This window comes from Canis lupus, chromosome 30 (genome assembly GCF_003254725.2).
Source record: "Canis lupus dingo isolate Sandy chromosome 30, ASM325472v2, whole genome shotgun sequence".
Lineage (NCBI taxonomy): Eukaryota > Metazoa > Chordata > Mammalia > Carnivora > Canidae > Canis > Canis lupus.
This window is the reverse complement of record NC_064272.1, coordinates 25,569,982-25,593,247: the sequence shown is the minus strand read 5'-3', so window position 1 is coordinate 25,593,247 and position 23,266 is coordinate 25,569,982. Positions and strand designations below refer to the sequence as shown.

At 39.3% G+C, this 23,266-nt stretch overlaps 1 protein-coding gene across 3 annotated transcripts in view; it reads left to right on the top strand.

The window, feature by feature from the left end:
• Nucleotides 1–23,266, top strand: part of RORA (RAR related orphan receptor A) — a 711,297-nt gene that overhangs the window by 656,878 nt on the left and 31,153 nt on the right. For all 3 annotated transcript variants that reach the window (XM_035708680.2, XM_025472618.3, XM_025472619.3), the window contains one exon: nucleotides 10,588–10,673. In XM_035708680.2, coding sequence (XP_035564573.1) covers nucleotides 10,588–10,673 — 86 coding nt within the window. The remainder of the gene's footprint in view (nucleotides 1–10,587; nucleotides 10,674–23,266) is intronic.

Here is a 23,266-nt window from a genome sequence, read left to right as displayed (position 1 = left end):
ATGTTTCTTTAAAAAGCAAGTTTAAAGAGCATACATTTAGAGAGAGAGAAAAAAAAAGTCCTCAGGTCACTTGTCTGGTCATTCCTATGCCTGGCTGAACTGGGTATCTAAGAAAAGCATCATAAAAGATAATTTTTAAAAATACTATTGAACTGCCATTCAGAAATATCTGTGATGTATTTGAAGGCTTAGAACTTGACATAACGGCTATTTAGATGTCATTGACTATATCCTGGAAATTAGAGGTAGAGAACCCAGCAGAATCTTTCTTGTAGGAGTTGATCACTAATCCTTCAAGATCTTACAATCTTAATATGATTAATATGACAATATCTATACTTCTGCTTCTGGCAAGTCTGAATAATTTGCTTATGACTTTTAATAAAAACCAGACCTTTCCCTGGCTTATTGTCCAAAGCTCCATTCTCCCTATTAATTCTACGGAGATTTTGTAAAGTGGGAAATAGCACAGAGGTGAAGGGGGTGATCTGGGCTGTGGAGTAATCCTTTTGACCATAGTCACCCTAGATCTTTGGACCAAGAAAGTTCTGGTGTCACTGACCTATGTTCTCATGACTATGGATGTATTGTCATTTTAGTCCTCTATGGCTTACTATGGAGGGATGTAAATGTATTTCCAAGGCTTAAAGTTAAAAGTTATTTTCAATCTTCTGCCATGAATCCAGACTTGATTTGGTTAGAGAATATTTCTTAAATGACATAATCTACTATTCAATGAATTGTAACTGATCAAAAAACAAAACAAAACAAAACAACAATCCAAGCTAATGGAAAGAAGGCAGTGGATTCCTTGGCCTGGTGAACTTTGATGATGTAACCTGGATTCTTGTTATTTTGACCCACTTCTACACATCTTCATCCAACTGATTTTTGTGATAGCACCCTTGGGTGGTGGGGGAGGGGGGGTCATAGCAATTGTACAGTTGGAACTAGCAATCAGTGGCTGACTTCTTAGGCAGGAGATTTTAGCTCTTTAAGGAGTGTTCTGAGGCAAATAGAATGTTTTGATTGATTTATTCAGTAAACTGTGATGCCATACACTAAGCATACAATGGAGGAGATTCACATGAAGCCATAGAACAAGTAGATTTAAACAAATGTCCTGTTCGTTATAAGATCCATTTCTATGTCAATAGATTGTTCTATCCATGGACTTGAGATTCAATCACCCGGTCTGTTTATTTTTGTAACATTATACGTACATATTAAGAAAAATAAAAACTTCTAAATTGAAATACCAAGATTGTACAATGAGGATAGCCTGTAGTATGCATAAGCAGGTATGAAGTTAAGAGAACTGCCAAGTGGAGTGTTAGGTGTGAGAATTGGGGGATAGTTATGTTAAATAAGATTATTTCATAAAATGCACTAATTCTAATGTTTTTGGTTAAGCAGAAACTAGATAAGATCTTCAGATTTGGTTTGGTTTTAAAGATGTTTTTTTCTGTTGTGAACAACAGACTTTGAATGATGAAAGCAAAGAGCTGACCCCATTGCTCTCAAGTGCAAGCGGAGGAAGATTTAACCTAAGTGGGGTGCAGTTGTTCTTGTTTAGGGGAAAAAAGGAATTGGTATCTAGAGTGAGGTTGATCGCTAGAAAAGATTAGATGCAGTTCTGTGCGTCAGTTGACATTTTTTGGCCTAGTATTATCCAGGAGAATGTAGGGGACATACATCTATTGTTGGAAAATAAGTTGTTAGAGGTTTGCCTTGATCATAGTCTAACCACTTAGATCCTTTTTCCTGCTGATGCGAAATGACAGTTAACCTACACTGAGATTCAAGAGAAGAATTTTTATTAGCTATTTCTGATCTCAAGGCCCTAGAAAATCTTAAAGAATTAAGTATTGAAAAAAAAATGTAGTTAATTCTAGAATCTTAGAGGAACCTTACCCCAATTGAGATTAATTGGCCAAATGGCATTTGCCTTTGTCTTGCTCCCTGATTGCATATAACCCCACACATTCTCAACAAGAAATATGTCTCGCTATTTACAAAGGCAATAGAGAAGTTAGATTAGGGAAGACAAAACAGAGAAGGGTGTCTGTATTGATAATATTAATGGTATCATCCTTTATTGCATGAGAATTTATTCAGTGTTTGCCTGCTGGATGAATAAAGTGAAGGATTAGGAAGCTACTTCTCTTGCCATTCAAGTATTTTATTCAAGGTTAAGTTGGCTATCAGGTAGTTAACCAAAAAGAGGTAAAAAGTCAATTACCTTGATTTAGGTGTTTTGTACATTACTGTGTAGTAGAGGGTTCTAGGTAGAACTGGCTCTAAAAATCAAAGCCATCCACTATTCCTTTCTATGAAAAATCTGTTTCCTTTCTGATTTGATAGAACTTCCCTGTCTAGGGACAGAAGTGCTCTTTTGGATTGGGCTTTTAGCAAAGATATGTATGCATCAGGGAATGTGAGTCAGTTTCTCTGGAAAGCTTAATCTAGTAAGGATAGAAACATATTACAAAGGATTAAAATTCAGTTCCCATTGTCAGAACTACCTGTATATTCACAGAAAGCCACATGAGAAGATATGCCTGTCTTCCTTATTCTTCAGAGATTTCCTAGGTACACAGCTAAGCTCTCTCTGAATTCATATAGGGGATTCTGGCCCAGTGTTTTAACTCTTCTTTACCTAAGTTATACATGCATAAAGTCTGAAGGAAATAGCCAAAGTTCCAAAATTCCACTTTTGTCTTATTTTAGATTTAGTTTGCAAATACTTACTCTCTTAAACTGTTTGAGGTGTGTTTATGTGTATGTATTTTGACAGGTATATGCAATACTTTTTATTAAAAAATCAGTTTTTAAAAAGCTGTTAAATTCTCAGCAGAAACCACAATCAAGTTATAAAGCTATAAAGTTTAGAGCTTTAAATGGTAGGTAAGATACAGGAGTTTTTTGTAGGGATCAGAATAAGGGGCAGGACTTTTTTTTCTTTTAATGGCTGTGATTTGACAAGTTCCTTTGAGTCAGACATCACCTTAATACCAAAACTCAGAGTGTCACAGTGTGAGATGTATGTTTATGATTTAGCATGTGGGAATCATGCAGTTTCCATGATGCCTCTGCAAGACTGCCCAAGCCCTGGTGAAAAGTTTAGTTTCCATGACTTTGCTGTTGACAGCTGCTACAGAGAGGTGACTTCTCCATCCATGTGTTCTCTTTTTCTTCAGTTGAGTCTAAGATAGTAACATCTGGACCTATTAGTCCCTCAGGAAGGCATTTTGGGAACCAACAATTAAAAAAAAAAAACAACTAAGTAAGTCTAGCTAGCAGATGAAAATTACAGTTCTGTGTATTTTCTTTATTCTCTTTGTGGAGGAGCCTGTTGTGGGTAGTGAGGGCACAGCGTCCTGGTCCTTGCCAAGAATGATATGCCAAGCTTCCTAAAGCTTCGCATTTATATAAGTCTTTTCATCTTCAAAGAGCTTTGCGAGCATTCATTTACCACCACCTGCCTGGGAGGTAAGAATTATTCCCATTTTATAGACGGAGGAAGTGGAGGTGTAAGTGACTTGCTTTAGGCCACCCAGCGAGTTGAGGGTCAGAGGGAGACTTGGAAGGATCGCTGACTCCACTTCTTAGCTAAATCAGCCTGCAGCTCTTTCTCTCTTGTGTCATTTCCCCTTGGGAGCCTCAGATCGATGATAGCATAAATCTAAAGGCATCAAATAATCCTGAATAGGAAAGAGACACCAAGTCTGTCTTATTTGTGGCTGCCTGTACAATTGAAACTCTGGGAAATCCAGACATAGAGAAGCCATTTCACTCTCCTGAGATTCACTGTCTGCATCTGTAGAATGGGGTTGATAATACCCAATGGCTCACTTCAGAGTTGTTGTGAGCACCAAAATCAAAACAAGCTAACGAGAACAAGCACTTTAAAGACTCTTACAGAACTCTGCAAATACCAGACATTCTTTGTTGCCAGAAATGACCACCGGGCTGTTGTATCAAAGGGGTAGGGCTTTTCTAATTAGGTGGCTACTTGCTTTGGTGATGTTCAGCGAGGATTACTGAGGATTATGTACTGTTAAGAAAGAATCCAGAATCAGTAGAAGGAAAGAGTCTATCAGAGAAACATACTAGTGTTATGTTTAGTGTATACTCAGCAGACAAAATGGTGGAACAAGTTGATTGTTAATTTGGATAGTATGCAGCTGGAACTCCACCCTCCCCGCCTGGGAGGGTCATTGAACATGCCTGGGCCGTGGAACTTACCTGTGCTGTACACCGAGCCATGCGTCTGGGACAGCTGTATGTGCCAGACTGTTCAAAGCCCACGGTCTATGCCCCTCCTACCGTGGAGATGTAACGAGAGCTCTCTGCAAAACCTATGGTGGCCTGTGACCTCCAGCAGCAGCCCTGAGAGTGGAGGAAAAGTATGTTGCCCCCTGAATTGTTCACCGCTTGTACACACAGTACCTCTGCACATTACAAAGAAGGCATCACCCCTGCAGATGGTTTGTAAAAGAAGTGCTTATCTGGGCAAATTGAAGCAAGGCTCCCTTACCCTGGGCTGTTAGAGCCACTCTGCAGCCCACTCAACAGCCAGATGAATTTCAGCCCCTGCTTCTGTCCCCTCAGCTGGAGCCCCAGTGACAGGGCACAGTGCCCTTGAAACTAGGAGGTGGCCAGACCCCGAGGGGGCAGAGAAATCCAGAAGCCAGGAGCTTTGAAAGCCCCTCCAGGTAAGCAGGTGAAGCCTGCGCCACTCTCCCCCAGCCGGCCTTGACATGCAGGCTCGGCGACCGTCCAGGCAGCTGGAGAAGGCTTTAATACCCCAGCAGTTTTAAACTGGGGATAAAATAAAGTGACTAATCCATAAAAGTCTCAAGCCATTTTGCTGAAAATAAAATCAAATGCCTTAGGGTTTTTCTTTTTAATCTTTATTGGTTTTTCTGCTTGCAAAAGTAATACATGCTGGTTGTAAAAAAACTCAAACATTGGAGGAATATGTAACATAGCAAGTGAAAAGTCTTCCATATTCTCAGCCCTCCAGAAGAAAGACTGTCAACAGATTGGTGTAAAAGATAGTTGTTTCAGGGTTTTGGGTTTTTTTTTTGTTTGTTTGTTTGTTTAAAGCAGTAGTTCTCGACAGTTTTTGCAAGACACACAAAATTGCATAACATTCATCTGTGTCACATACCCTCATGGGTGTACCCAAGGTTTGGCCATTTCCTGGCAAGCTAACAGTAACCCTGCCCTGTTTGGTCCAATTCAAGAAAGTATATGGTTATGCAAGTGAGCTAGGATGAAAGATATTATTGGGGTAACCGTAGGTCCCTATTAGTTTATTTTTTATACGAACCAATAAAAATTTTATTTTTTTTTTACTATTATTAGTAACAAATTCCTTGGGACACATACCACAGCTGATCGCAACATACTGCTGGGGTGTAGCAGTTAAGTGCCAATGTTGTAAAGGATTGCAGTGGTAGCTGGTATGAACTGCCTGTCATATTATTTGGAGGATAAGCAGCTTTTCTCTATCCCCACTTTGGAAAGAGCTTAAAGTCTGGAGAAAAGAATTTCATTCCGCTATAAGGCAGGATTTCTTATCAACAATAACAATAATAATAACTACTATTTATTGAGTGCCAAATATTTCTAAGAACTTTGTGATGTGCATATATATATACAGAGAATACATATATAAAACAATCATTTATGTGCTACATTTATACACGTATCACTGAATCTTCAAATATGAAATGGAGCCTCAGAGAGGTTAAGTAACTTGCCCAAGCCTTAAGAATTGTTACATGTTGGTGTCAGTCATCCTAAGATCAGAAACTGTACTTGGAATTTTATAAAATGGAGAAGAATGGTCTAGAAGGTTGATGATTGCTTGCAGTTATAAAGTACTAATAAGGTAACTCCCAGAAAGATATCTTGACATCAGTTCTGTAGTTCTGCAAGTTTAAACAAATTATTTGTGTTGTGTCCTGTGCATCCTTGGTTAATGGTGGCATACCAATAGCAGTCTGTTCCTGGTGTTCTTGATGTTGTTATCGGAGCAATTTAGCTCGGCTGTGTGAAGTAAGGTGAGAAAAGGGAAAAAGAGCTATTGAGCTAAACAAAAAGACAATGTGTCCAAATCCCAGCCTTACCTCATCCTAGCTCTCTGACTTTGGGCAAGTTGTATAGCCTCTCTGAGCTTCCATTTCATCTTCTGAAAAATGCAGATGATGATAATGATGGTACCACGTACCTCATTGGGTGTCAGAGGAATGGATATAATGCCTAACACATTATAGACCCAAATACGTGTTGCATATTATTGGTTATGATAAATCCATTAGATTATCATGATATCACCTTTCATGCATAAAATGGGTACAAGTCTTGTACAATTGTATTTTTTAATTCTCTGGGAGAATGGGTATTTTTCTCTGGACCAAGATATCTCCCCAAAAGTCCTAAGGAATAAATGAGGTGTTAAGAATGCCATTGTCCATGTTCTTGTCCCTTTTATAATTAGAAGTAAAAAGCCAACCTTTTATAGAAGTACAATGCTAAATGACAGCCCAGCCCAAGGACCACTTGGCTAATTAGCACACTTGCATTCCAGGATTTCCTGACTCCCCGCTGCCACTTGTTGTCGGCTCCTTGAAACTGCAGAAATTTGCCTCTGCAGGTGTGGAGAGCCTGCTTGAATTACTTAGGGTGCATGAGAGAGCAAATTATTTAGGCAATAGAGCTGAAAATGTGGGCAAATTAGAATTTTTCATAGCAAGATTGTGCATTGTTAAGCCAATTCATGATTATATGTGTGCGTCTTGCTTCAGATATTCTGCTACACAATAAACCTCTTTGCTGCGATGAATATGTATGTGGACTAATTTAATCAATATACTTGTGACAGTAGTGATGTCTGACAGAACTCATCCTTTGAAATTCTGGCTGAGTTAATGTGTGCAGTATATATATGGGCCAAGACTCATAATTTGTGTTAAAAGAAGATTATTTTGAAAAGACACAACACTGCCTGTTAGAAAATGAAAAAGCCCGAGGGGTAGAAAGCAAAGGGCAAAGGGATTTTTGTCCTCTTCTCTCTTCTTGGTCTGAAAACTCAAATTTAAGGAACTAAACTGCTTTCCTTTTGAAAAAAAAATATTGCAAGGCCTTTTTTTCCTCATTGATACATTTGAATTCTGTAAATTGACTAAAAGGTGGAGGGAAGTGGCTTTAATGCATTGTTGGATTAAATGGAAGGTTGAGTAAGTGCCCTGGTCCAGTCTGCAAATGTTTGCTTTCTGGAAATATCAACACATGTGATCAGATCACATTCAGAGAGTTTGCTTTTTGGAGCAGGTGGGTTTTAATCATTTCCTAAAGAGCACTTGCAACTGAAATTGTCTTTGGAGATAAGAGACCTAACCCAGAGGGTAGGCTAGTAGAATAGTTTGATCTGACCAATCAGAATACTTGAACTTTGCTTTGGAGAACCCTCCTATCACCGTACCATGAGATTCCTGGTGAAGCTTTTCTAATTGCCAGTCTTTAGCCAACACTGTCCACTGGAACTAAGCACAAACACAGTGAGGGTCAAAGATCTAGGCAAATGGCCCCTGTTTGAAAATACAGATCAATCTACAGTGAGTCCATTCATACTAAGCAACTTGGCCTCCATAAATCGTGTGAAATATGTCTCAGCTTGAGTGCCCTCCAGATCTGAAGCCCCTGGAAGCTGACGCAAGGCTGAGTTTGGGAGCCTGACTCAGGCCAGCAGTCCTATGTGGTAGCTGGCACTAAACTCTAGGTCTGTGCTACAGTGACTCTCCTGCCTTCCCCTCCACCCCCACCCCCTGCCCCTGCAGCCAGGCCATGAGTCATTCCAAGGGTCAAAATGCCAGGCCAGGATCCCAGGGCCACCCCTATCATGATGAGACTCCTCCATGCCAGACCTCCATATCACTTGCAGGATTACAAGGAGCCATTGGCAAACATTTTGGTCCTGCCTTAAATATCATCATTTCACTTCTCATGCATAATCCACTCTGAACCCAGGCAGAATGAACAGCAATACATTACTCTCCATTTGATCTGGATAGTTTTATTTTGTTCCCGATATGGTCTGCCTAGGGCCTTTATACCGTATAAAAAACTAAACAGATGTACTTGATCTCTCCATTGTTAAGCTGGAAGGAAGGTAACTCTTGAAAGTCCCAGGTTCAGCACTGAGGTTGCTTTAATTACCTCAGGTCGTTTTGATGCCGAGTTGAACTACAAGGATTTAGTGAAGTTTGTCTGTGTCTGATTTCTGTGGTTACGGCTTGAGGTAAGACATAAGCAGAAGCTGCTCGGTGTCGGTCTTTTTATTTCACATATAAATTTTGTTTAATAGATGGCCCAGGTACTTTGTGTTGCCTAATTATTCTATTCCTTAGGGGTTGGGGTGGGAGAGGCTGGTTCTCATTACAGACTAGTTAATTCCTGTGGGAAAATACAGGCCATCACTCTCAGTTGATATCACCTTTCAGAATGTCTGTACCACCACTTGGGTTTTGTGTCTCAAAAATGTTGCCTGTAACTCTCTCTCAAGCAGCAGACAACATGTGACACAAAACTTGGCCTTGACTATATTAAAAATATTGGAGGGGCCATAAATACGAAGCGTGATTAGAGTTTGGATTTCATAAAGAATTTCCTTGAACGAATCAAGCCACAAAGGTGAGGCAGACTTAGAAATTATCGTCTTTGTTAAATGTGACCTTATAACACATTAAGCTGCATAACTCAGAATAGACAGTATACAAAGACACCATTACCGAGGCATTGGAAAATTTATCCGTTACAGAAAATATATTGGATGTAAGATTTTGAACAGTCTCTAACTCTGGACAATGAAGCTCAGTATGTCAACACTAAAAGTGATTGACATGAGGGGTGCCTGGGTGGCATAGTTGGTTAAGCATCCGACTCTTGGTTTCCACTCAGGTCATGTTCCCAGGGTCATGAGGTCGAGCCCCGCATCAGGCTTGGCGCTCAGGGTAGTCTGCTTAAGTCTCTTTCTTTCTCTCCCCTTCCCCACTGCATTTACTCACACACACACATACACACACACTCTCTCTCCCTCTCCCCCCGCCACTCTCTAAAATAAATAAATAAATCTTAAAAGAAAAAGTGATTGACGTGTAAAGGACTCTTCCTCTAGAATAGCTTGCACTCCGTAAAAGTCACTACAGTACTTGTACTAGTCCTCTTGAAAGGAAGTTAGCAGGTACACATGGTTTATAATGGGGTCAAATCCAGTAATTTATTATATGCTATTTCTGAGTATTGAATGCAAGTGTCACATCAAATCCAAAGTAAGTCGTGGTGGAAATTATTCCAGGATACGGGATTACGCTGGAAGAAAGAGTAGGCTGTGTGTATGTGTGTCTTACTTATATTGTGCAACATATTCCTTGAATAAGTCATTGCTTTGTATAAAGCATGTGGCCTAGGGAGGGGCCATATGAAAATGAAGTATATTTATGCTCTTACAATTGTGTTTGTGTGTGTGATTTAGCAATCTGACATGATATCCATTGTGAAAACCATGGAAAATAAAACTTAGCATAATGGAACATTCCGTATAAACTGGTGAACATTGCTATCCTGTATATACAGCTCAGTATTGGTCTTTATTTCATATATAAATTCTATTTAATAAGTGGGCCAAGAACTCTGTTTCGCCGAATTACTCCTTAGGTTATTTTTTTAATCCTTAATTATGTTCTTTCCAACCAACCATACTCAAGATATATTGTGTTTGCTGAGAAATGTGCTTTGTCATATTTGAGAACATGGGTATAATATTTATTAGTCATTGGGTGGTCTTCTATATGAGGCATCTTCACGGAAATCAGTGGAATAGAAGCATATGAATGGTGTACGAGGCAATCAGTTTCCAACATCAAGAACTCAGAAGCTACATATACTATTCATTAGGATTCACCATTATTAAATTCAGATAGGATATTAACTTTATGGTTGAAAGGTTTTGATCGTACACAAATGGACTAATTTTTTAACACATGGAAACTACATTAATTAAAAAAGAAGATTAAGGCATTCTTAACTTGCCATCATATGTAACTTATTAATATTTTGAATTGAATCATTTTCCTAAGTAGTCTTGACTTTCTGGAGTATATTTTTTTTCCCTACCAGTGGAGCTACAATGCTCAGCCAAGACAGATTTATGACCTTTTAAAAATAATGATGGAAAATGAGATCGGAGGAAACATTTTAGTATCTGCTTTGCTCTGAGGCCTAAACTGCAAGCTCTCCAGTTCTTGAAGGCTTTGAAATGCTGATTCCAGTCTTCTTGTGGGTTCTTAAACACCTTCTCAAATGACCCATTTTAATAACCCGAAAGCTATTATATAACGAGCAGCCATAATTTAGTCCAGGGCTCTAGGGGGACCCTCACAGTTCAGCAATGAATAGTTAATGCAGTATAATGTTTAGCAGGTTATTAGTTTTCACTATACAAATGCTGATCAGGGAACGCTTTTATAAGGTGTTTAAAAGAAAATGTAATTAACTGGTTGCGTGCTTCTGTTGCAGCTCAAATTGAAATTATTCCTTGCAAGATCTGTGGAGACAAATCATCAGGAATCCATTATGGTGTCATTACATGTGAAGGCTGCAAGGTAAGCCTTTTTAATTGTTGTTGTTTCTGTTAATGTTAGAATGTATCTTTGTGATGTTACTTCTACTATGTCTAAAGAGTCAACTTCTCAGCATTTTGAGTGATGACAAATGATAGAACAGAATAAACATTTTGGTGTTAAATTTCAATTAAGAAAGTCATATGTAAAAAAAAAAAAAAAAAAGAAAGTCATATGTATTTTCATGTCTTCCATCAAAATAACAGGAGGCTAGAGAAAAGTATTTGAGCATTCCTGAGTTGTCACTTCCAATCCTAGAATTGATTGAACTGATGAAAAATCCCTTTGGTTATCTTTTTTAAAAGAGAAGTGACTCTGGATTTCTGTGGTGTCCCTGTTCGAAGCTTTGTAAGAAGGTATTTCCAATAGTTTAATCGGGATGTGATTGAAAGTCCTTATTGTTGGCACACGTATGTTGATACATCTGGCTAAATTCTGGCAAAGCTGTTGGAAAGAACTGGGTTCTGGTTCCAGTGCCACCACGTGTCCCTCTTGTTGTAGGCTTGTCTTAATCTTTTAGTGACTCAGTGTCTTGATCTGTAAAGTGGTGTGACACCTTTTCTTCCTACCCCTTAGAACTATTCTCAGGATAGAATTAAAACCTGTAAGTAAAAGTGCTTATAAACTGTAAAGTCCTATTTAAATCTAAATATCATCATTCCTCTGGCTGTTGTTACTATTTTGATTATTACTGATCCTGATCGAGGGCAATACGTACATGCACATGGATAACGTGGGAATGGGAATAGAGATGTTTATCCTAATCATTCTAGACCTCCAAACCCAGATTGCCTCTGTTATTCAGATTTCAATTTATTAAGATTTAAATCCTCCTGCTTATATTGGAAGGGCCTTGAGACAGCTTACAGGATAAAACAGTGCAAAATAAACAGGCGAGAAGCTATTTAAACATGCAGACAGCCTCTGAGACCGTTGATTGCCACTGAACCGGGCCTGAATCAGCCCTGAGGCATTTTTGAGGCCAAGGCAAAAAAATAAAATCCACGAATGTGGTTAGCTTTCCTTCAGTGAAATTAGAAAATATAATGACATAAAATACAAAATCACCTTCAGACACAAATAACTACTGAGAGACTTCAGGGAAATTTGCCTTGTAATTTCCTTAAGTCTTTGTTTGACTGTTAATCATTGTAACATGTGCTGCTTTGTACATGTACAGATGCTTCATATTGATCCCATCTTGGTGACGCTTGAGCTTTCTGCATACCGCCAAACACACTTTTTTCTTTGTAATCACCTGCCTTTTAGGAATAGGGGCTTTCTGCTCAAAGGGGATTTTGAATTCTTCATCTTTAGAACAACCCTCAAGTCCTCAGGTTCTAGATTACCAAGAAAAAAAATTATGTCCTCTTACTTCCCTCAGATTGCCCTCCCTCAAAATTAATCAATTAAGTAAATAAAAGTAAACAAAATGAAATCAACTGCCTGGCTAATGCCATCCCAGGATTTAAGGGAGCGTGATCTGCCTGTGACACCTGTCATCCCATTGACTTTCAGAGTTAATTCAGCTGAAGTGGCTGGGCACCTGTCACACTTGACCCTCACCCGCTCTGTGTTCAAACGTTCTCGTCCCAGTTCAAGATGACACAGCCTTTCTTGGTGAAGGATATACAGGCAGCAGTGCCCTCCTACCAGAAGTTCCAAGCAAACTTGACTCTGTACATGTATATCACCTACTTATTTTCTTCCTTTTTTAAAAGATCTTATTTATTTGAGAGAGAGAGAGAAAGCATGAGCAGAGATCAGGGGCAGAAGGAGAAGCAGACTCAGTGCTGAGCAGGGAACCCAACTCGGGGCTCGATCCTTGGACCCTGGGATCATGACCTGAGCTGAAGGCAGATGCTTAACTGACTGAGCCACATAGTCACCCCTCACCTAGTTATTTTCTTAAGTGGACAATGTCCTGGGCATTCACCACGTGTGCTTTCATTCTGCCTGAGAAACTGGCCACTCTCTCTGAGTCTTTTAGTAATACCATGTGTGGTTTTATGTGCCAACTAAAGTGAGCACCTCAGAACAGCATCTGAGGCAGGACCAGGGTGGAGGTGAGGGCTATTTCCCGTGAAATACACAACAGTTCAGAAGATTCATGAACAACATGCTATTCAATAAAATCTGAATTGTCTAGAACCACTGGGTTTACATAGGCAGAAACAATGTGTGTTTTCTTTTACCCCCACTGTTTATTTATGATGAAAATTAAAGCGATAAGAAAATAAAGGACAGCTATTATTTTATCATTGTCATTTTTCTAGATTCCCTCCCAGATCTTTTATAGCCTCGATGCCAAAGTGTATTTTGGCTATCTGTGGTTCTGTTCTTCTGTCCTATTGACTTTACTCAATGGAAATCACAAAACAAACAATTAAAACTTAATTTTATTAACATATTGGGCCTAGGCCCAGCCTGGGACCTATACAATGGTATGTGTTTGTATTTGATGCATATAGTATTTGCTCTGCAATTACAGTTTCCCTCTGCTATAATTAATAGTTTCACTTCTGGCTGTGGTGAAGTCAAGAGATTTCTGTTTTTGCCGTTGATGTTAATGATTTATCATGCTTTAACCAGGTGAGGGTGGTTATAGCATCATAAATTATAAATAATTTATCTCTATGATAGGATCACTAGACATACGGAAAATTTCTAATTACATATATAAATAGATATCTGATGGAAAGAAAGTGACTCAGTCATCTTCTGAGCTAATCATTTTGTGAAGGTATTTTAAATTGCATTTTAAAGTCAGCCACCTGAAACCATAAGAAACAAAAGGACGTATTTCATTGCTGAAATGATTATTTTACCACATATTTGTTCAGGTAAGCATTGCACATAAATAGCAAAAATGATGCAAGTTTGGTAGCTCTTTTCTCTAGTTCCTGGATATTCCCAGCCCACCTTCACCAAGTCTCCTTTGCTACCTGTAGAGAGACAGTACTGCAGCATGCTTGTGCTCTGACTTTGGAACCAGACTGCCTGGATTTGAATCCTATTTCTGCTTTACCAGCTCAACCACCTGCCCAACCTCTCTGTACCTCTGTTTCACCATCTGTAAAATGAGGATAGAAATTGTAGTTACTTCCTGGGGTTATCACATGCATTTAGGTAACGCCCTGAGAAAAGTGCCAGGCATTTAACAATCACTCAGTAAGTGTTGGCTGTTGTTACAATCATTCCTAGCCAAATTCCGTATGCCTGAGTCATGATGCTTTAGTCAGATATCATTTCCAGAACATGTATGGGTCCAGTCTTGATTTTTTGTGATCATTTGCTATTTGTTATGTAGACTCTGCTACTAAAAACAAAAATATGAGCACCCCTTTGGGGACAGGCACTATATAAGTACTAAGAGATCCAAAGACAAAGAAGACCTGATCCTTACCTCAAGTGGCTTATGGTCTAGTTGTAGAGATGAGGTCTGCAAAAGAGCAATGCAAGAACCAAATCCTAGATTTAATAAACTGGAAAAAATTTTGAAAGGGAGGGTTGGGCGGGTTCAAAAAGAGATCCATGCATATAAGGTCAATTGAATTTTGACGAAGATGCCAACTGAATTCAATGAAGAAAAGATGGTCATTTCAAATAATATTGCTGGAACAACTAGGCATTCATATGAAAAAAAATTAACTTCACATTTATACCTCTCACTGAAAGAAATATTAGTTTAAAGAGTATCCTATGCGTAAAACATAACTCTATAATATTTCTGGAAGAAATCATATATTTGTGTAACAATAGACATACCAATATTTCTCAGACCACACACCGAAGTTCTTACCTTATTTTAAAAAATAACAAACTACAGGACACCTGGGTGGCTCAACAGTTGAGTGTCCACCTTTGGCTCAGGGTGTGATCCCAGAGTCCTACATCCGGCTCCCCACAGGAAGCCTACTTCTCCCTCTCCCTATGTCTCTGCCTCTCTCTGTCTCTCATGAATAAATAAATAAAATCTTTTAAAAAATAAAAAATAACAAACTGGACTTAATCAAAATTTAAAATGTGTACCCTTCCAAAGATATCATTAGTAAAATGAAGAGGCAAGCCATATCCTGGAAGAAATAAAAGAAAAAAAAAAAAAAGCAAATACATTTTAAAATAAAAAGACCAAGATTAAAATGAAGTTAAAATGAAGTTAAAATGAAGTTAAAATGAACAATAACTTGAACAATCTCTTCATAAAAGCTGGACAAGGAACCAGGAAACACATGGATATATTCGCAGTATCTTTAATCATTAGGGAAATGTAAATAAAATCATAGCGAAATACCATGACAAGGCACCTGGGTGGCTCAGTGGTTGAGTGCCTGCCTTCGGCTCAGGTCGTGATCCTCAGGTCCTGGGATGGAGTCCTGCATGGGGTTCCCCGCAGGGAGCCTGCTCCTCCCTCTGCCTGTGTCTCTGCCCCTCTCTCTCTCTCAGTGTCTCTCATAAATAAAGAAAATCTTTTAAAAAATATACCATGACATACTCATCTGAAAGGCTAAAATTAAAATAGAACAAAACAAGAAGAACACTTCCAGTAACAAACATGATGAAGATGCAGAGAAACTGGGGAATTTTCCAATCTTATACATCATTGGCGGGGAGGGGGCACTGTGACGTGGTACGGCCCTTCTGAAAAAAGGTGGCAATATAAGCATCAACCTAAATATGACCTAATGACCTATCCTAGGTATTTACCCAAACGAAACAAAAGGACTTGTCATGTAAAGATTTATATATGAGTATTTGTAGCACTTTTATTCAGAATGGCCACAAGCTGGAAACAACCCAGATGCCCATCACCTGAAAAATGGTTAAAAGTGTGGGGTGGATGAATGAATAAGATCCATAAGTTGGAATGCCTGCCTAGCAATAAGAGAGAATGTACTATATGTGCACAAAACATTATGGTAAATGAAAGAAGCCAGAAACAAAAGAATAATTACTATATAACTGCATTTATATGTCATTCTAGAAGAAATAAAAACTTTAAATCTATAATGGCAGGAAGCAAATGTGGTAACCTGGAACCCAAGTAAGGAATGATGGCTGAAGGAAGGACACTTTTGTGGCTTGTGGCAATGTCCTATCTTAATCGTGGTGGTAGTTCCACAGGTTAGACATTGTCAAAATTCATCAAGGTGGACTCTTAACAATGGTGTAAGGGTTTTTTGTTTTTGTTGTTGTTGTTGTTTTAAGATTTTATTTATTTATTTATGAGAGACACAGAGGCGGGGGAGCGGGCAGAGACACAGGCAGAGGGAGAAACAGGCTCCATGCAGGGAGCCTGACGTGAGACTCGATCCCGGGTCTCCAAGATCACGCCCTGGGCTGAAGGCAGCACTAAACCACTGAGCCACCCGGGCTGCCCACAATGGTGTGTTTTTGTATTTAATTTATGCCTCAATGAAGTCTATTTAAAATATACATTTAAAAAGAACTAAATCCCAGAGTAAGGCTATAATCTGTGATATGACACAAGCAGCATATACCCACGAGGCAGCAGGAACCTAGAGAAGGAGAAGTCTCGGTTGTCTTTTGGGGACAACATATAACCCAGTCTGACTGGAGCAAAGGGTCATTTTCTGTGGATAGTGGAAAATAAGGAAGGGTATGCCATTCCCAAATTTTTAAAGGCTCTATTTTACCGAGGTTTTTATTATGAAGGTACTTTACTTGTTCTCTCTCTCTCTTTTTAAAGATTTATTTATTTATTTGTGAGAGAGAATGTGCGCCCGCCTGCAGGTGCACATGTGAGCATGCGGGGAGGGGCAGAGGGAGAAGGAAAGAGTCTTAAGCAGACTCCATGCTGAACACAGAGCCCTGGAGAATGGGGAGGGGTTTTGATCCCACAACCTGAGCCAAGAGTCAGAGGCTTGACCAACTATGCCATCCAGGCACACCTACTTGGTTTTTTTTAAATAATGAGGGAACAGTAAGTATATCAGTTCTGGTCATGCCTTGAATATCGTATTTCATAAAAACATAAAGTCTAGGTCTGCAGGGGCTTAGGTCTGTCATTAAAGATGTTTCTGAGCTCTTGGAACAGAATTTAGTTCCAGCCCTGGGTGAGCGGTAGGAGGAGGTGAGGGGTAAGCTGAGGCAGGCCTGCCTAGGAGGAGGGGCCAGGCCATGGAATGGGGAAGCAGAGCGAAGGCCAGAAATAAACAAGAGGCTGTGGATGTTAGGCTTGAGGTTCAGTCTTCAAAGTGAGTATAAATACTGAAGTGTTTGTAGAAAAATGACATCGATTGAGATATCCTTTGAGAAATGGTCTTATTTACCGTTCTAGTTCCATTCCTAACTTCACCCTTAGATACAGTGGCTGCTCAAAGGATGATGATGAAAAATTTATCTCACAATAAAAACACTTTATTATCTGTATCCTTTACACTTTTGGGATCTACAATTTCAATTATAACTTTTTAAATGATAATGTACAATCAAGTATTAAGATTGATAGAATTGATTTCTGACTAAGACCTTTTGCTCTTGATTGGGTAAGAACAGAGTAGCATTTGTTTGTCAAATAATTATTCATCAATTAATACATTTAAGATGATGTCTTATGCAAAGTTTCCTTTTCCACCCAGTGAAGGGAGAATTTGGAGTAGTTTCTTTGTGTTAACATTATACAAGACTCTTAACTCTAGGGAACAAATTGAGGGTTGCTAGAGGGGAGGTGGGTGGGGGGATGGGCTAAATGGGTGATGGGCATTAAGGAGGGCACTTGATGCAATGAGCACTGTTATAGGCAAATGCTGAATCTTTAAATTCTACCCCTGAAACTAATAATATACTATGAATAAAAAACAAAAAAAAACAATATGCTGAGATTAACAATGAAAACCCTTCTCAAAGATAATCCAGAATGTTGGGCAGCCCGGGTGGCTCGGCGGTTTAGCGCCACCTTCAGCCCAGGGCATGATCCTGGAGACCCGGATCAAGTCCCACATCGGGCTCCCTGCAGGGAGCCTGCTTCTCCCTCTGCCTGTGTCTCTGCCTCTCTCTCTGTGTCTCTCATGAATAAATAAATAAAATCTTAAAAAAAAAAAAAAGATATCCAAAACGCAAAATTTGTTTTTCCACCCTTTTTTCTTAAAAGAGTTAAAGCAATTTCTGGAGCTCTATATGTATTAGGCTAAAAAGAAATGTCTATAAATATTTCATTTAGGCTCAAGTTGTTTTTTAGAGAATTCTAATATTTTTATTTCAGTCATGAAATGTAACTAGCTTTGGACCAATTTTGTCCACTTTTCAGCATTGATATATTCATGTCCAACATTTTTATTTTATTTTTTTCCAACCTTTTTATTTTAATGTCTTATAACACTTGGCCCCAGTATTAGAGCTAACCATTTAAAATGAAAATTAGACTTGGCTGTTACTGCATCCTGTAGCATCAGAGTTTCAGTTCTGTTATATACCAGGTGATAAGAAAAAAATTTCATTTAGCTCACTCCTCCAATCCTGTGATGAAATGTATATGTAGTAGGATGTGTGAAACCCCAATGTGCATCAAGATGATTTGTGTTTTTTTCTTTTTCTGTATATTTTGTTTTTTTGTTTTGGTCTTAATTATGTCTCAGTAACTGCTGTCCTTCCTCAGTTCATAGACAATGCTGGGCTTATGGCTTATGGCCTTGTCGTCAATATATAGTGTCTGGCTCAAGGCAGGGTTCCTCATGCTCGCCTGGCGATCACTGCTGTTGAATGTGTTCATTTGGATTGAGTCTGAGTGTAGCAGATCACAGTACGGCAAAGCAGACATCTACACTTACCAAATATGACACATGAGGTCAGCTTTAATCAGAGATCATTTGCACATACAATTCTACAGGGAGGCCAGTCATTATTGAAGGGGAAAGTAGTTCAGGAGATCTATGATTCCATGATTTATTGCTGCCAGATGTAGGGGTATAGAGCTGTACCAGCAAACTTTTGCAAAGGAGGTTGCCTATTCTTTCCTAAAGAACAAATTCCCTTCTTCATTTGCTTCCTAGAGGACTATTATTCCTGCCCCCCACACACATACACATTTTAATTCTATCATTTCCTCTACCTCTGTCTCTGATTTTAGTCTATTCATGTCCTCTCCTTACCCCTCAGTAAAATTAAATCGACAGTTATTTTCTTTCTTAACTTTAAATACTTCACTCTGCCCGTGTTTATCCAAAGATACTTCTTCCTTTCCCCCATCATACTTCTGAATATTCTCAACAGAAAATTCCCCAGAGAAATAAAATTGTAACAGTTCATCTTTTACAGAAGGGATTCTCTGCTGTGAGAGGGAGACATATATCTACTTCAACAGTCCCCCCAAATTCCAATTTTTTAGTTGTATTGGAAAATACAATAATTCAGGCAAGCATAGGAACATTCATAATAAATCATAGAGTTATGAATAAATCTTGGTTGTCAAAAGCAAATGTGTAGCCGTTCCAAAGCGTCTGCCATTAGAATTCAGCAAGGCAGCTGTCAGCTGTTTTCTTGTAATTAAACAGCCAATGAACAGCTAATTAAGACATATGTGTATACAGAAGTGGAAGTGGGTATGTTAATGAACTGTAGGAATCAATTCATTAAGTGAAAATTGTCAAAAGACCAAACATCAGATCAGCATTTCAGCCTATGCCTTACTGAGAAGGAGCCCCAAACTGGAGGGGAGCCCCCCTCAGAGCAAGACCCTCTGAACACCTTCCCAGCCACACCCATAGTACTTCATCCAGCCAACCCACAATTTTGGGCAAAACTATTAATAACTCCAGTAGGAAATGCCATGTATATTTCAGAGCTTTTTATTAAGTAGATCCAGCAAATGAAAATGTTTTCCTACCCATATATAAACATAGTATTCAATATCCTATGAAATGTCACCTCCCTCTCCTGTGTCTGAACCATTATATGGAACTTGGACTACAGAACTGAAAAATGGGTGTTTGGGGCTTGTTTGGTTTTGTTGTTTGTCTTGTTTTGTTTTGTTTGATCTGCCCTACATGTTTGTCTTGATGCTTTTTTTGGTACTATATTAAGAAGTCTGTAGCATTTGGAATAAGATGCACTCAGTGTTCAGCAATTCAAATCCTGGCTCTTACCCTTACCTGCTGTGTGACTTCAAACACATGACTTAACCTCTCTGCACTTGAATCTTCTCATTGTAAATCATATAGAAATAACTGCTTTGCAAGGTTGATGTGAATTACAGATCAATGTTTACCGAGTGTCCTACATGGTGCCTGGTATTGAGCAGGTGTGCAGCATATGATTGTCACCACAGTTTTTAATCAGCACCATCATTTTTCCCTCTGGTCGTTCATTCAGCAAGTATTTGTTGACTTCTCTAAGTACTGGATTAGCTCCTGGGAACAAAGAAACAAAGCTATCAGTGAGGGGAGACCTGGTTATAAGGGTGCACATGGAGGGAGCCCCTCAACTAGCCTTGGGAGGAGCAAAGTCAGAGAAGGTGATTATCTCCATGAATCCTGAAGAGAAAGGGAGAGCTTCTAGAAGTGGAGGCAGCTGCGGGAGTTGCCCCTGAAGAAACTGAACCAGGAATTCAGGCTTGGCCAGAGTAAGACTTTGAGAAGAATGTCGGAGAGAGTTGTCTGGACAGGTGGTCATGGCCTGGTCATCAGCAGGGATCCATTGAGGACTTAGAAGCAGGGAAGTGACCCCATCAGGTTGATGTTTGAGAAAAGGTCTCTGGTAACTATTTGAAAAGGAATTGGAGAGAGTTTGAATGTAAGCAGGAAAACCAATTGGGAGGCTATATAATAACCAATTTGGGCTGGGACACTTGGGTGCTCAATGGTTGGGTGTCTGCCTTCAGCTGAGGCTGTGGTCCTGCGGTGCTGGGATCGATTCCTGTATTAGGCTCCCCTCGGGGAGCCTGCTTCTCCCTCTGCCTGTGTCTCTGCCTCTCTCTCTCTCTCTCTCTCTCTCTCTCTCTGTGTGTGTGTGTGTGTGTGTGTGTCATGAACAAATAAGTAAAATCTTTTAAAAAATAACCGGTTTGGGCAGTGGTAGGTACATAAACATGAGAAAATTGCAGTAAAGATGGAGAACAGTGGAAGGATTTGAGAAATAGGAAGATGGCAAGAACAGCCTAATGTGGTAACTGCATGGGTGTGGGAGGGGAGGAGGCAGGGATGAAATGAAGCCTGTCGTTCTGCCTTGAGTAACTTGGATGAAGGTGGTCCCTTGACTGAGCAAGCAAACACTGGAGGAGATGAGCCAGGAATGGGGCAGTGGGCTGGAATATGTCCTATTCTAGAATGAAGACAAAACCATTCTGTCCAAGTGACTGAAGAATGTGTGTACAGACATAAGGATGACAGGGCTATAGAAAGCCAAGCCACAGCTTTGGGTAGAGGTCCGCCTGGAGTAGGGAGGGTTCATTCAGACGATGGGAAGCTGGGGAAGGGCTGTGCTCTGTCCAGTCACGTGCTAGTCAGTTTTTAACAATTGACTTTGGAAAACAGTGTCTAATTGTATGGACATAACTTCAATGTATATTTCACTGATGTATGCCACACAATTAAAATCTATGATATCGTGCACTCTGAACTTCATATCGATATATATATAAACTTCATATCGATAAATGTTCTCAGTAATTTTTGCTGAACTCCTGCATCCATATCTGTGGTTGCCGTTGATGAGAGACTGTAGTGCCAACATGAATGTTGATATTTTCATTTACGTTAATGAATAAGAGGAAAGTGAAATAAGGAAGACGTGTTTTGGAATTTCACTCATGCATCAGTGATGACATGAGCAACCTCTTTCCTGAATCGGATAATAGCTTTTAAATACTGGAAGAAGGGCAGCCCGGGTGGCTCAGCGGTTTAGCCCTGCCTTCGGCCCAGGGTGTGATCCTGGAGACCCGGGATCGAGCCCCACGTCGGGTCTCTGTCTCTCTCTCTCTCCTCTCTGTGTATTCTCATGAATAAATAAATAAAATCTTTTAAATAAATAAATACATACATACATACTGGAAGAAGAGAGACTCCCAACTCTGGAAAACAAAGGGTTGTAGAAGGGAAAGTGGGTGGGGGGATGCTGTAATAGGTGACCGGCACTAAGGAGGGCACATGACAAGATTAGCCCTGGGTGTTATATTGTATGCTGGCAAATTAAATTTAAATAAAATAAAGAATTTGAAAAAATAATAATAATGGAGCTTGTTTTTAACATTAACTATGCTGGAGTTAAAATTTAAAAATAAAAAATAAATACATAAATAAATTAAAACTCAATCAATAAATAAATACTGGAAGAATATTTGAATTTGTTGTGCTGTTCACAGTGTGATGGCTTTAGACATTATATACTTTTACCTTTAACCCACATTATTGTTTCCTTTATCACTTTTTAAATCTGGACAACAAGCAGCACAATAAATCAAGCCCTAATGTAGAGCTTTTGCCAGTTTCCGTGGTATAAATACTCTCAGCACATGGTCAGTTTCAGGCCTCCCAAAATGACATCTTACTGAATGCAGAGCAGGGAAGACATAGCACACCATTATGTAGTATCTCCACCATCCAGTAAATATCCTCAGGAACATGGATAATAGCAAAATAAAAAAATAATAAGTTAATTTTTAATAATGGTTATGTTTAACAATTGGTTCACAAAACTCCTGAAATTTTCCCATACACTGTGGCCTCAGTCCCAGTCTAGGGAATTCCAAACTACTAGGATTGAGGAACAATTTCAGCATTAAGCCAAAAGTTAGGCATCAGAATTTTCCAGAGCACAGAGGGCAGAAACTGGAAATAAAACTCAACAAAAGGCACTTTGAAATGAAAGACAAGGTAAAATAAGGGAGGAACATTGGGGAGTTCTCTTTGAGTCTGTGGAAATCAATACAGATGGTGTGTATGAGCAAGTCGGGATTGTGTGATGTCACTTTTCTTAGCCCAACACTTAAGGAGAGATACTTAAGTGAGAGAGTGCTGTACTTAAAATTAGGACACTGGACTCTGAGTGTCAGCACTAATACTTAACAGGTGTGGGACAACCTTAGACAAGTCACTAAGCAATCCTGAGTTTCATTTTTATTATCTACAAAATAAGAATGCTAGAGTAGATCTGTGATTCCCACAAGGGGAAGGCAGTGGAGTCTTCAGAAAGCTTTGTTAAAATATTTATCATATAAGTTGATATCTTTTTTTTTCTTTTTGTCTGCAAAAATGGCATCTTCATGGAATGCCTGGATGGTTCAGTGGTTGAGCATCTGCCTGCGGTTCAGGGCGTGATCCCAGGGTCCTGGGATGGAGTCCCACATCGGGCTCCCCACTGGGAGCCTGCTTCTCCCTCTGCCTATGTCTCTGCCTCTATTTATGAATAAATAAATAAAATCTTTGTTTAAAAATGGCACCTTCATATTGTTCAGGACTATATCCCCAAAAGCTCTGGTTCAATAGATTTCAAGTGTATTTTGTTTTTTAAAAGTTTCATGGGTGATGCTGATACACCATCTGTTGGAGAATCACTGAACCTGATAATCTCTCAACTTCTTCCAGTTCTAAGGGCCTGTTTGTATTATTCTGATGAACTCT